Source organism: Ptiloglossa arizonensis, chromosome 8, assembly GCF_051014685.1.
Source record: "Ptiloglossa arizonensis isolate GNS036 chromosome 8, iyPtiAriz1_principal, whole genome shotgun sequence".
Classification (NCBI taxonomy): domain Eukaryota; kingdom Metazoa; phylum Arthropoda; class Insecta; order Hymenoptera; family Colletidae; genus Ptiloglossa; species Ptiloglossa arizonensis.
In genome coordinates, this window is record NC_135055.1 from 23,076,106 (window position 1) to 23,091,213 (window position 15,108).

At 60.6% G+C, this 15,108-nt stretch overlaps 1 protein-coding gene across 5 annotated transcripts in view; it reads right to left on the reverse strand.

The window, feature by feature from the left end:
• Nucleotides 1–15,108, reverse strand: part of Dac (dachshund family transcription factor) — a 147,723-nt gene that overhangs the window by 43,814 nt on the left and 88,801 nt on the right. For all 5 annotated transcript variants that reach the window (XM_076318209.1, XM_076318210.1, XM_076318212.1 and 2 more), the window contains 3 exons: nt 5,082–5,158; nt 3,922–4,092; nt 836–1,060 (listed from right to left, as the gene is read on the reverse strand). In XM_076318209.1, the coding sequence (XP_076174324.1) occupies nt 836–1,060; nt 3,922–4,092; nt 5,082–5,158 (473 nt within the window). The remainder of the gene's footprint in view (nt 1–835; nt 1,061–3,921; nt 4,093–5,081; nt 5,159–15,108) is intronic.

Sequence of the window (15,108 nt, forward strand, 5' to 3'; positions counted from 1 at the left end):
TTCCCAACGGGGGATGTTCGCGGACTCGGTGCCCGCCGCGCGTTTCGTTCGCGGCCGATTCGCGATTTCGCCTCCCGATTATCCAAATGCTCGGACGGTTACGAGTCGTTGATTATAATTAGCGGTGGAAACGGCCGTGCCCGGACGTCGGGACGGATATCTCCTTACGAGCGCGATTAAGGAGAGAAGAAACGGAGATCCGGCCGATCGATCCTCGCGTAAACGACCGGGACGATTTACATCGAAACGCGCGAGTTATCGCGAACGGACGATAAACGACGCTCGTTCTCGGTTTCGCGGCGTAATCCGCGCGCGGCTGGACGACGTCGGCGTTCCTCCTTTTTCCCCTCGCCGCGGCGGTTTCCCTCTTTCGCGCGATCGGAGATATCCGCTCGACCGGACGCGTTTAATAATAACGCGCGCGGCCCGATCTATCACCCCCTTAACGAGAAAGAAGGCGTACGAACGAGTACCCGCCGCCACGGTTCGCGGGGCCCTCGTTAATCGCGTTACCTAGGTTCGGTCGTTTGCCCGCTCGAGACGCGCGCCCGGCTCTCTCTCTCTCTCTCTCAGCCGGCTACAACGCCGATATTTCAACGCTTACACGCGCGAGGAGTCGATCGCGATCGCGCGGAACCGTCCGATCGAAAAGTTCCCCGGGTACTCGGGATCCTCGGTTCCGTTGGCTCGTTTCGTCGAATCGGCGATCCGAAGAGCCGCGCGGCGGAGACCGGGAAAGAGAAAAGGGGCACTCCGTTCGGGAGTGCCGGCGGATAACGAAATCGCGAAGAGAGCCGGCGGCCCCGGTCTCTCGAGAAAGCCCCGCGCCACTGACCTCTCTCGTAGTTGATTTGCCTCTCCTGCTGCCTCGCGTTGTCGGCCGCGACCTTGAGCAGGCCCTGGATATTCCTGAGCAGGGTCTCCGTACTCGAGACCGAGGGATCCTGGCCTCCCTGGGAGACGGCCACCGCCGCGGAGGCGATCTGCGAGTAGTTGAGGGCCTGGGGACTTTCCGAGCCCGGCGCAGCCATCGGCAGGTTCTCCGGTACGTCCGACAGATCTGAAAAACCACACACACGATTCGTCTTTTCCGTACTCTTGCGGATCGGGTAAAGATTTTTCCCGGTTATTCCTTTCGCCACGGACGCAACGCGGTCGCCGGGGAAGAAGAAGCAGAAGAAGCAGAAGAGGAGCAAGAGGCTCGTTTCGATTCCACGCGGAGAATAATCGCGGCACGCGAGCAGAGTCTCGAGCCCTCGCCTATGAACTCGCCGGTGGAGTTTTTCGCCCGCGTCCCGGTCGGCGCGTATACGGGGAACGGGACCGCGTCGCCGATAAATCTCGCCCAAGGATCGTGGAACAACGTTCGAGGGAGGTCTCTCGCGTTCGGCGGAGAGGAGACTTACAACGCGTGCGTGTTCCAGAGTCGTAATCCCGCGCGGACTACTTGTTACCCTTCGCCACGTCTCTGATTTAACGTCACCGCGGACGAATTAAATTCGCGAATTAAACGGCACGGAGCCACGGGCGCCTCCGAGGCCGCGATTAGCCGCGCTAGCGCCTCTACCCGCCGCACCGAATCCTCCTACCCGGCAAGCCGAACCGTGCCCGCGTCCGACCGCGCGATTTATCCCCGGGTATCGCGCGACGCGACGCGACGCGACGCGGGATTTCGAGGGAAAAACCACGCCGACGCGGCGGCGAGATTCCTCGAAGGACGCGAGGGCTCCGTGCCGAGAACAAAAACGTCCCTCGTCCTTCCAGGAGGCCCTCGCTCGCGCGAGCACGAGCACGAGCACGAGCACGAGCACGGGGACCGCGCCGCGCCGCTAAAAGGGCGGGAGTGGTCTCGTTATTCTCGCTCTATCGACGATTAGCCTGGAAGCACGGTTTTGGTCGTTCGAGGGAAAGGAGTCGAAAGGGGGGGAAATCGAAGGATCCGGCCGAGATCGCCGGAATAAAGGATGCCTTATGGTTATGGGCGAAGAAGTCCGGCGGAGAGAGAGTGGCGAGACAAGACGTCTGCGTGGGTTCTCGCCGGGGCTTAAGTGACCGACCGCTCGTGGTACGGCCCACACCGTGTGGTGGCTTTGGTCCCGGGCTGCTTTACGGCCGATGATACGTGCTTTATTGTATCGTCTTTTAATTATCAGCGCGCACCTACAACGCCACGGCATTCGGTTACTTATTGCCATTGGCCGATTTAATGCTCGCGCGCCTTCGGTCGGCCGGCACCTTTTGATAGTAAACTACTCCTCTGCTCCTCTGCCCTCTGCCCTCTGCCCTCTTCGAGTCTCCTCTCCTTTTTTATTTTCTCGCGTTTTCGCTGCTTCCTCGACGACGCGGAGGAGCCCTCCCCCGTACCCCTTCGGTCCGCGAGGCGAGCGATTTCGCCGGCGGTGTCCCTCTCGGTCGAGGGCCATTACAATTATCTCGGTGCCCCGGGGCCAAAGGGTCCCGGACGAAGAGCGCCGTTTTGCGCAAAATACGAGGCGCGAGTCGATTCGCGATTCGGCCGTACGAAGAGCGCCGTAGCTCCAGGAAGTCGCGGGGAAACCGGCGAATCGCGCCGGATCGGATTCCAGGAACGAGAGCGAGATAGCGGCGCGCGTCTCATTAAATCAGAACTGCATTCCACGGGCGTGTACACTCCCACGGGCGTTCGATGGGGTTCTACTTCGATCACCGCGCGAGCACCGTAGGTAGGATGTAGCCGATGCATACGACACGCTGCGAGACACGGATTCCTTCCCCCCGCGGCTACGAACACGACCCCCAGAATTTATACGTCTAACTCGTGTCTTTCCCGAAATTTAGGGGCCCCGCTAATTCGAGGGTACACACCCCGGATCCTCTAATCTGCCGTGCGCTTCTCGCCGCCCGGTCTCCTCCGCCCCGGCGAGAGGGTCCTTGCCCTCGATGGTTTCACGGTCCCGCGAGATTCCGAAACCTCCTCGTCCGCTACCGAGACTCCTCTCGCGACCGCCTCTTCCTCTCGCTCGAGCGGACTCGCGACCGTTTCGGCCCTCTAATTGGAATATCCAATTAACGCGCACGGCGCAAGGGACAATCGGCGAATCGATTAGAAATCACCGCGATTACGACGCCTCGATGCGTCGAAGCGCGCGGGACAGCCGAGATAGCACCGCGCGCGGACCACGGGCCGAGATTCTTATCGGGACCCATCTTTCATTATTAAAATGAAACTAAATACCGAAGATGCGAGTCTAACGACCGGACCGCTCGGCCAGTGGTGCTTACATCGGGGATACGAGCGCGATCCGCGCGAATCGCCCTCTCCGTTACGAGAGACTCTGCCCTGTTCGTCCTCCTCCTCCTTCTCCGACGACGCGACGCGACGCGATCGTACCGATTTCTACTTCGCGGCCGAATCGCGCGTCGGACGGGAGATCTCGCTTAGAGGAATCTCGACGCGGACGCGGACGCGGACGCGGACGCGGACGCGGGCGTAAAAAATTCCAAACGCCTCGCGGCGAGGGTGAGGGCGAACGGTCTCGGTGACGGACAAGTTTTGACAACCGCTGAGGCGAGAGCTCCTCCGGCTCGCGCGATAGAGAAGACGAATCCCAGAACGTCGTTCCGCTCCGGGCCGAGAGATGATCGATGAGAGGGTCTGACCTACCAGTCGTCTCGGGGAACTCGTCTTTAAACGCGCTCCGTCCGCTCGATTCGATATAATTATTTTACGTATGCGCGGCGCGGAACGGGGAACATCGTTTCGACTTTCGGCGCACGTCAAATCCACCGTCACGGTCCGGCTGGCTCTAATTGATCGACCGATCGGTCGCGGGGCCCGCGGGGCCCGCGGGGCCGCGGGGCCCGAGGAGGGGGGCCTCTTCGGGTCCGTCCGGCGTATCGACGCCTAGATCGGACGCGTTCGGCCCTCGCGAATCGTCTCACCTTCGTCCTTCTCGTTGTCGTCGTCCAGGTCCTCGGACAGGTTGTCGTCCTCGTCCTCGTCGTCCTGCGAGCGATGGGACGCCTCGGCCTCGCTTCCGGAGTGCTCGCCCACGCTTCCGCTTCCCGCCGTCTTGGACAGGTTCAGCACGGGACTGTGGCCGTTCGAGGAACCTGCGAATCCCACCGCGATCGTGAAATCGATGGACCGTCCACCACGGGGAGACCGAGGAGAGAACACGGCCTCGAAGGACGCGCGACGCGCGACGCGCCGTGATGGATCTTATTTGTCTCGGCGCATCTCTGTTTGCCCGGGAACGAGCGCCGGATATCTGCCCGCTCCCCTCGCTCTTTGTATTCGATATCCCAGCATTTTAATCCCGACGCGGATGGATGTACTGTTTGGTCAGCGACGCCGGCCCCGGAGTGACGCATCGCTCGGCTCGAGCGCGCACCCGTCGAACCGGTGGACCCGACACCGTTCCTTCGACGTCTTTGTTCCGCGTAGAGGCGTCCCTCTTCGACCGTTGCGAACAACGCACCGTTCGATCGAGAGCGTCGTTACCGCGCGACGAACGCGTTTCTCGGAACGCGATCGGAAAACCGGATCCTCGAAACGACGGAAAAAACGAGACCGGTGACTCCGACGATCGCGAAACCGAAATACAAACTCGATTCACGGTACGGACCGTCCGAGCGGAATCCCCCCCTCGATCTATACGCGATCCGATTCGAACTCGAAACGTCCGGTCTCGTCGCGGATACCCGCCACCAGCGGGACAAAAGGTTCGATCGAACGGATTAAAATATTACGGGGAATCGGAAGAAAGGCGGAGCCGCGGTGCCCCGGTAACCCGATATCGGACTTAATCTCTTCGGCCTCCTAAACGTTCGAACGTTCGACCGGGCCAGCAACGAGAAACAAAGAAACCGAGAAAAGGACCGGACCCGACGAGCCGCGCCGCGCCGCGCCGCGCCGCGCCGCATCGCGCTCGACCGACTCGTCCTCGAACGGTCCTCGTCTCGAGTTCTCCTCTCGAGGATCGCGACCGAGCGCGTAACAGGACTCGGGCCCTGCCTCGTAACGAGACTCGGCGTTACTCGACGTATCGTCGAACGATTACCGTAATTGCGGCAAACGACCGTACGCGTATTTATCTTACCATTGTGCGAGCTCAGATCCCTGGGTTTTTGGTCCAAAGCGAGTGCCCTCTCGGCGTCTCCTCTCTCCTCGCGGAGCCTGCAACCAGACAACCACACGGAGGAAAGCTTTAGTATTAATTCCGGGGATTGAAATCGACCGAGCGGAGGTGGACTCGGCCGCGCAGGGCATTAATTAAATAATTATTCTAGTCGTCGGACGGGAGGGACCGCGCGCGTAGGCAGATAAGTGCGGGTCTCTCTCTCGGTCGAGCGTTCCGCCCGATTATCGACGTTAATCGATTCGCGCTTTTTCTCCGGCTCGCGTCTCGCGGATTCGCGAAAAATAATCCTCCTCGACTCGACTCGACTCGACGAGACGACGAGTCCTCCGCGCTGCCGAGCGACCGGTCCCTCGGTCCCTCTTTTCTTTTCTCTCGGTTTCCTCGAACGTTCGGCTTTACGAGGGCCGAGCTCGTTAAGGTACGCGGCCGGCTTTATGCTCCTGCACCGCGAAACTTTTAATCTCGGCCCTATATTGTTCGGCCCCCGTGCCGCCACCGACGCCGCCACCGCCGCCGCCGCCGCCGCCGCCGCCGGGCTGCTCGGTAGCCGACTCGAGAATCGTCGAGATTCGCGCGTCCCGATGCCGCGGGACGTTCGAGGAGATACGTCGAAGAGTCGCGCAACGGGGCTTACGTCGCGCGGTTCGCGCTCGAGGTCGTCCTCGCGTTCACGAATTTATTTTCCAAGAGGCGGGAGAGAACGAAATGGGTGTTTCCCGGGCGATTAGGCTCGGGCCGCTCACCCCGGCGGCGTCTCGCCTTCCACGGTCGTCGCTCCTTTCCTCTTCTCGCAAATTATTCTCCGGGGTATACTTTTTCCCGGGCAGCTCTCCGTTCGCGCGGGGCGCGGGGCACGGGGCGCGGGGCCCGGGGGCCGGAGGGGGCCGCCTCTTCGCGCCTCGAATCGAACCGCGGACCATTAAGTAAGAAGTTAATATCGTTAAACATAATATTGGGCGCATCTGGGAGCCGCAGAGCACTTACCGACCCTCCCTCCCGCCGCAAAACCACCCTCCCGGGCATCCTCGACTCGGCGCGAGCCTCGCGAACACCCCGCCCGATCCCCCTCTCGCTTCTCGAACCTTAATTTTTTAATGAGAAAATGCTTTCAAAGAGCCGGGGAGAAATACCGTGGCGCGTCTACGAGCGATAAGTTACGGCCGCGTTCGCCGGAACGGAGAGAAGAGGAGACGGTTCTCCTCCTCCTCCTCCTCCTCCTCCTCCTCCTCCTCCTCCTTCTCTCCTCTCCTCTCTGTCCCCCGCGCGAAAGATACGCGAAGACGTCTCCGTCCCGTTCGAGACGGCGACGAGCGGGATCGCGCGACGACGTCTCGCGACTCTATCGATCCCGGACCGAACGACCGGCTCGCGCGCCTTCGATTTCGCGACCGCTCGATTCCATCGGCGATAATTAATATTTTAATTGGTAATACGAGTCGATCGAGAAGACCGATGGGTATCCGGGTCCGCCTCCGCGGTTCGACCTCGCCCTCGAAGCTTCCTCGTCGGCTCGGGACGCGAAGCGGATTCGGACGAGAAGAAGGTTACGGTGGATTCGTCGGAGACCGAGGTAGAAGGGGGGATCCGGCGAAGGCGGAGGAAACGTCGAAAGGGGTAGAGACGGAGAGAGAGACGGAGAGAGAGAGAGAACCGATTCGCTTAGACGTCCCCGTAACCGGCAACGAGCCGGGGTTATTAAATTTGTAATTAGTCGAATATTACGGCGGGCGTCGCTGCGCGGCCGCGTCTACGTCTTCACGGTTCCGGGGCGCGCGTTTGCGTGCCGCGTTTACGCGCGCCCGCGTGCCTTTACCGCCGCGTTTACCTGGCCTCGCGTGAGTAGACACCTAGACGCGCGTACAGCCTTTACACACCGCGTTAATACATCATGGATTTCATTACGCGCGCCCGTGCCTTTCCAGCGCACGGAAACGCTCGCCGCTAGTCGCGAATAATTAGCGAGCGCCGGCTTCGGGTCTCTCTTCGCTCGCGAGACGGGGTTCGACGCGCGCTCCTCTCCCAGGGATATCGCGAAACGTCGCCCCGTACACGGCCGATAAATCTATCCATCTTTCACCGCCGATCGAAACGTCTCCTCCGGCGAGACGGCCGACAACGAAACGGACAACCTCCGTCCGGTTACGATCGCGCGTTCCTTCGACGCGCGTAATTGTTTCTCGAGCCGTCGGTGACGCGCGGACACGGCTCGTTCGATCTTCGGGGAAAGCTCTCTCTCCTCGCGCGGACGCGACCCGAACGAATTTTCCCCTCTTCTCGACGGAACGTCGAACGAAGAGAGCGCGACGCGGACCCCCCGGCGCGCTTCGATTTCCCCGCCCCGCGTTTTTCTCCCCCCGCGCGAAACATCGGTTGCGCGGAGGGACGCGTTCGTCGGAAGTTCAAAGCAGAACTCGAAGACAAACCTCGCGTTAAATACGGGCCGTTGCTCGTCTCCTCCGTCGACGATTGAACCGTATCGATCCCCGTCGCGTCCATTGAACGTTCCACGGTACGCGCGGGAACCAATAAGCCGAACGAACGATGCCCTTCTCCGGATCTTTGCCTTTAATTTTGATTCGGTAATGACGAACACCGCGGGGATTCCCTCCCCGATGCTCGGGAACGACCGGCAGACCCAGCGGGAGTTCATTAACGGGCGTACCTATCGCGAACGCGAAGAAAACCGGCCATGCGATTCCGGATCGCGGACCGCGGACCGTGGACCGCGTTCGCATCGAGTCCGCGAATATTCGCCGCCCGTTTCGAGCGCGGACCGTTTTTCAATAACGCGATCGCTCGAGCCGCGGGGGAGGCCGCGCGGGGCCGATCTAGCCTCGGTACCCGCGAAAAATTAAAAGCGTCGCGCGAACCGCGTTCCGATAATCACTGGGAACAGTCGTGATTCGCGTCGGCACAAAGAGAATCGACGAAAAGTATGCCGCTCTCGGGCACGGTTTTTCGATAAACGAAAACGGGGAGCGCATATTTCCGAGCGGGGAGCCGAAACGCGCACCGTTACCGAACAACCAAACGCGGATTTTACGATTCGACGCGATCGCGTTACAATTTCGTCGAGGGAGAAAGAGGCTCGGGTTTGCCCGCTCTCGCTCTCTCTCTCTCTCTCTCTTTCTCTCTCCAGTCTCTCGGTTTCTCTCGTCGGCCCCCTCGAAATTTCTATCCAGTCGAAATAATAAACGAGCCGGTTCGGAGCGTCGGAGGGTGGCCAAGGCCGGGCGCGTAACGGGATCCAAAGTGCGCGATCCCGAAAACGCCACCCTCAGGACCGTGACATCCGAGGCGAAAGGGGTTCCTTCGGTCGCGTAACGAGTCCCGTCAGGAGGCTTCGTCCCGCAAGGATATTCCTTATTTCGCGACGGTCCTTCGCCGCCCGATCGTGTTACCCGCAAAGGCGACGCGAACAGACGCCGCGCGGAAACGAAATCGCGGGAATCTCTCGCGTCTCGGGCCACCCTGCACCGTGATTCGATCTCGCGTACGCGAGACACGCTCGATTTTCGCGCGCGCGGATTCCGAGGAGAAGGTCGTTCGCCGCGCGAGTCGCAGAAAATATGAGAAACATAATTCAAGATCGGAACGCGGGGACGGGGTAGCGGCGGTACGCAGAAATTGGTTTCGAGATCGAGAGACGCGGTGGTCCCGGGACGAGCGTCGGGACCGCTGTTCCTTCGGACGAGCGGAATATAGGGGGGCCGATGGAATCGAATTACGCTCGATCCCGTCGCTCCGGCCTTTCGATTTCTGTCGGATCCTCGCAAATATTATCCGACGCATCGGCAGACGGACAACATTTATCAAACCGTGCGCGAGCGCTCGTCGGGGGAGCTACGGCCGATTCGATCAACGGATGCCCGAGATTCCAGCTTCTTCCGCTGGACGATCGTATCGAGCCCGGCGAATAAGACGTCCGTGCTCGCGGCATCGATTCGACGCTGCCCTCTCTCCCGACCGAGATGATTCGACCCGGTCGTTTCTTCGACACGGTTCGGGCCGTCCAAACTTTCCGCAAAATTATTTCGATCGTCGAATCTTCCGCGCTCGCCGCGAACAATTTCCGCGTCTTTGTTCCGTCGCGGGAGCGAGAGGAGTCTTTCCACCCCGATATCCGTCGGTAAATTCCCCTCTCGACGCTTCGTCGACACCGAGCGACGCTCGTCGCGAAAAGGCGGACCGGTAAGAGTCACCGTTTCTCCGCGGAGCTCGTTAAAGAGCTCGCTCCCGTACTTAGGCAAATTCGATGCAAAAAGGGAACTCGGCTCGGCGGTAGTGGCTCGGTAGCGCGTTAATCGCCACGTTTACGCGAGTTCCTTGTCAGCGGGGGCAAGATCCTTGCTCGCGAATCCTTCGGGGCGACAAAGACCGCCCAGGGCGCGCGGAGCGAATACCCGAGCCCTTTTATCTCCGATTCGAGTTCCCTTTCCTCTCGCTCGTCTCCTCTACCGTCTCCCGTTCGACGGATGGATCGCGAAGTTTGCCTCGATCCACGGGTCGGGATGCGCTCGCGGTCGAGTTCCTCGGGGATACCGAGACAGCGGGGAGGCTGGGGTACCGAGAGCTCGCCAAGACCGCTCTCGATTTCGGTGGCCGCGTCCCGCGATTATTTCCCGCGCGCGATCCACCGGCGCGAGTAGCTCTCCGAGAGCGAGAAGCGAGAAGCGAGAAGCGAGGAGGCGAAAGGCGAAAGGCGAACGAAAGGTCTCCTCGCGTTCCCCCTGTCTCGGGGTTCCGAGGAACGGGCGAGCCGGCTAATTATGTATCCCCTGCGGGACCCCCGCAGACAGGAAATGAGACTACCCGAGTTTCCATTCGTTCGGTGTAGGCGCGTCGGTGCGCGTAAATACGTGTACGTGCACGGGGGGCGGGCCTGTACGCGCGTGTGCGCGCGAGCGCTAGAAACGGCTCGGGCCTGGAAATACGGTCGAATTAAGCCGGCCCGGGGATATCAGATACGACGCCGGTGATAACCTCCGACTTTATACCCGCGCAGGACAGCGGTTTAATTAGACGACGCCTGAGAGATTCCGCCTAGAAACGTTGATCGAGCTAAATTGTTTTCTCTAGTCCCGCGCCCTGCTCGACTCGGGGGCCACCTTTGTCGTCCTCGCTCGATTCTCGCTCTCTTCGTCCGCTCTCTCCTCCCGGCCGTATTCCGCTTCCGAACGGCTTCCGGAGCCGTCGGGGGAAGACAATGCCGATCGACCGGCCGGATAACCGACCGTTTGGACCAACGACTTCTCCCTCCAGGACCCACCGACCTTACGACCCGCGAGCGCGAGCGCGAGCGCGACCTCGAAGGAACGAGGCGCGACGAGTTCTCCGCCCGCTTCGAAAGATCGTTCCCGCTCGAGACTCCTCCCTCGCGTCTCCGCGACGCGCCGAGGAAAGAGTCGCGCGTAAACACTCGCGACCTACTTGCTCCCGTTTCGAGCCGAGACGAACGCGAATTATTTTCGCAGAGTTCGCGGGAGGGGACGTACGCGCGCGTTTCCTCGAGAGCGAACGAAAGTCGAAAACGTGCTCGGAGCCCGGTAACCGGTTCCAGCCTCGCGCGGGGATATCGAGACCCGCTCGAGGCACGCGCGCGCGTCAACGAAATCGCTCGTACTCGAGAAGACGAGCGTACGCGCGGTTACCCGGATCGCGGGATCCCGGGATCCCGGACGATACGTCATCCCCCGTCGTCGGGGGCTGACGTTCGCCCCCTCTCGGTGCGAGAAAGCCCCGAAAGCATTTTTCAATTCCGCGGAACTTTACGATAGATATCTTCCCCACGAGAGAACCGACCGCTCCGGCTCGCCGCGAGCGAGCCCAGAAACATTTGTACATAAATCCGAAAATTACGAGCCCTCGTCGTCTAGGTCGTCGTCGCGGTCCTCCTCCACGGCTCCCCTCACGAGCGTTCCGCGCCCCTGCGACCCCTGCGACCCCTACGACCCCCGCAGCCTGCCGGCCATATGCCTGCCAACGCGTAACGGAGAGATAACGCCGTAGGGCAACCCCTCGCGAAGGCAACCGCACCCGCACAGCTGCGTATGCGCGCGAAACTGCACTCTCGAACCCGTCGCCGCTATTACGGACCACCCCTTCCCGGCGCCCGGGAATACACCCGAAAAGCCTTCGCGCGTAAATCAAGATTCGTGGAAAATAAAAATCACTTTGGCGCCGGATCGGTCGATCAAGGGCCATCGATGGTCGCTCGGGGAGCCGGGATCGCGATTCTCTCTCGACGAGGGAGCGAGACGAGGACCGAGCGCGACGAGGCTTATCGCGGTTTCGAACGGACCGATTCCACGGGGGTCGCCGTACCGCCGAATCGTCGTTACTCCGCTCCCCCGACCGACCGACCAACCGTCCGTTTTTACCCCGATTTCGCTCCCTCGTCCTCGACTTTTTTCCTCTTCTCGCTCTCCCCTCGGTGCCGCGAGCCTCGACCTCCGCTTCGACGGAGCCGAACCCCGCGGTGACGAGAATTCCATTTAGCCGAGCGTATCTCGGTATCGGTACGATTAAACGCTCGCGCCGTAGACGAGAAACGGGAAAACTCGAGGGACGGTGATTCTCGCGCGAGGTTCCTCGACGATGAGTCCTCCACGGTTCGAGTTCACCCCGACCCCGACCCCGCGAACGCGTCGTCGAACGCCTCGGTGCTCAGCCGGCGGGCAATACGCAAATAAACTCGCCGATTCCCCTTCGACGTACCCTCGACCCATCGCCCCCTCGATGCCGCTCGAGCCAGCCTCGGGGAACCAACCCATCGAAGGAAAATACGGACCGACGAGAAAAATCGAACGGCCTACGGAGCCCGAGAAAAATACGCGGGAACGAGATTCGGAAGCGTTACCCGCGCGAGGAGCCTCCGACGAAACCGAACCGGAGGAAATACGGGCCACGCGGGACGATCGTTTATCGCTCGAGACCGGTATCTCTCTCTCGCGCGCGCGCGCGCGCGACCAAATCTGCTCCTCCGCGATAGACCGAGGAACCCTCCCGCCCCGTTCTCGATCCGCCTCGCGTATGGGGTGACACGCGTGTGCGAAAATACGCGCGTAAAAGGGCGCTTATCGGGTTTGCGCAAGAATAGGATTCGACGACGCTTCCGAAAGCCATAACCGAAACGGTAACTGCCACCCCACCGATCGAACTTATTCTTTTCCTTCGTCTCCTTCTGTCGCGCGTCCCCGTCGATATCCCTTCGAGGTCGACGCGAGGCGACGCGCGCTATTTTTCTGGAAAATCGAATAGACAAAATCGAATGTTTGCCTACTCAGCCGCCGCGGCGCGGCGCGGCGCGGCGCGGCAGGGCGAATCTACCCCGCGTATCTCTTCTCTCCAGTTCGGTCTCTTTGTATCGGGAGTCTTTTGTGCTTGGCAGTGGTCGTGGCTCGGCGGGAAGCGAACCGCGAAAGACGAGTCGCGCGATCGATCGCCCTCGTGCTCGTTAGGGGTAACGAGTATCCTCGAATCCTCCTCTTTCCCTCTGTCGCGATCGCCGAATTCGCGCCAAAAATCGAAATTCGAGGAAACCTGCGTCGGTGGCTCGCGAAACGAACGCGTCCGTCCGAGACGATTCCTCGAACGAGGAGCGCAACGCGCGCGAGCGGGTCCCGGTCTCGAAAAACAATTACGGGGGCCGCGCGAGCGCAAAAATAGGGGCGTCGCGCTTAATTACGCAACGGATCCGTGGAAGCGTTTCCGAGTCGAGCGTCGCAACGTTCACCTTGGCGCTTTCTCGTCGAGTCTCGTTTAATTTCTAACCCCTTTCCCGGCACCCGTCCTCGCGTAGGGTGCGGCCAGGAACGCGGCCGGGAGTATATTAAGCGACACTCGGAATTACAAATAACAAATTGCAATTTGATTCCCCGCACGCTGCTCGACGCTCGTACGGATGGGTTGCTCCGTCGGGGCCGAGGGGCGCAATTTATCATTAGCGCCCGACAATTTCAGCGACAGCCTTCCGATTCCCGATTCCGCTCGGGGGTCGAAACGAATTCTCTCTTCGCCCGCGGAGCGAAGACGCGCGCGGGAGCGGACACGTCGATTCGATCCCGGACTTTTGCCGATCGAATCGACCGCGATCTCTGAACGAACGGGACCGCTTTCACAGAGGAGAGGAGAGGAGAGGAGAGAAGAGGAGCGGAGAGGAGAGGGGAGCGACGTAGGCGCGGAGAAAAGAGGGCGGGCCAAGGGTCGACGGGGGCGAGCGGAGCGGTTTATACGGCTAAAGGCGCATCCCCCGAGCCGTATCGATCGTTGACTTTAAAATTCAAAGAGACCGACAATAGCTTCCCTTTCCGCCGAGCCTCTGTACTACAATATCATATTCCGTTCCTTTCGTTTCATTGTCTGGTAAAGCCTGCGCTAATAATAAAAGATTGCTACCCTGGAAGCTACGCCTAGAGAGAGAAATCGTGGAACGAGGGGGGGTTTCGCCGCGCGAGCGAAACCAACGAAGACGGAGAAACGGGGCGAACGATCGCGCGGACGCCCGAAGGGAAGAAGGTACGACGCTAAGAGCCGGGGTTCGACTCGGAGGAGTCTTCCCAACTTTGGTGCTACATCATCCAGATAGCCGGCCCGTAATGCTCCGTTGAAAAGTTCCTCGAATTCTGCGCGAATTTAATATTCCGCGCACGGGGCGGTCCTTTGTGCTCCGTTCTCGCGACGCCTCGCGACGCTTCTCGACACTCGCGATTCGCGATTCGCGGTTCCGCGGCCCGTTTGAAACGCTCGCGCGAAATCGCGACTCGTTTTTCTCCGGGCCGTATCGAGCTGCCGCGGGCTCGAGGTTCCGTAGCTTTCCGAGGTTCGCGATGTTTCCGAGGACGAGCGAAGGAAACGACAAAGGGAGGAGAGCGGGACGACCACGGACCGCGTTCGAATTACACACGTAACGGGAACCGAGAGAAAGATATTTGGCCAGGGAAGGGGGCAGACGAGCGCGCGGAATCAAAGGGGACGGAACAATGGACGATCATATTAAATCATAAATGTAAACGAAGATGGCAGCCGAGGGTAGGGCGAGAGCTCGCGCACGAGTCCGATAATGAAAGTTCCCTGGATCCTCGAGCGGAGCCACAAAGGTACGTAAGCAATAACCGTGCGCGCGTTTACGCCTACGATTTATCGGGAGCGGGTGCGGGCGACGGATTTTCCGTGCAGCCGGCCGTACCGACGGATGGACGGATGGACGGATGGACGGATGGACGGATAGACGGACGGCCGGCAACGCGAAACTTTTTTCCTCGAGCGGGCTCCGCGGCCGATAGAGAGATCAAAAACTCCTACGGCCGGGTGGGGATCGATTCGGGCGTCCGCTCTTTCCAAGTATCCGGAGGATGCCGCGTATCCGGTGGACGCGTACCTTCCATCGACGGGCGCACAAACGCGCGTGCAACGCGATCTCGCGAGCGCCGCGCACCTGAGCCGAGATTAAACGTTTCGAGGGATACGAAATGAAATATTTAGCGATCCACGGGGTTCAAACGGACTCGCCCACCTCCCCCTGGAGCCCCTATTCCCTTTGTCGGCGAGCCGTATCCGTCGAGTCGAGCCGGAATGCGCTAACCCCTTGTCACCGCGCGTCACGCGTCTCCTCGTGGACGCGCGTCCTTCCTTCCTTCCTTCCGACGACGACGACGACGACGACGACGACGACGATCGTCGCGCGACCTCCGACTCGTTTGCCAACGAGACCAAACGATCCCGCTACTCCTACCGAGCGAACGAAATTCTTTACCCCCGATCGTTCGGACGAATTGGCGCGGCCGCGAGCCGAGACGGGGGAAACGAAACGAAAGAACCGAGCGAAAAAGTACGAGTCACTCGCCGGGGCGCGGATCGACTCGTGTGAAAATTTCCAACGATAGACGGTGGCGCGGTTAGATCGATCGGGTGAGCGTTTCGGGCCGGGGAACGGGCGGAGTTAGTTGAATGGACCGGATTGAAACGTCGACGGGGTGAATGGCGG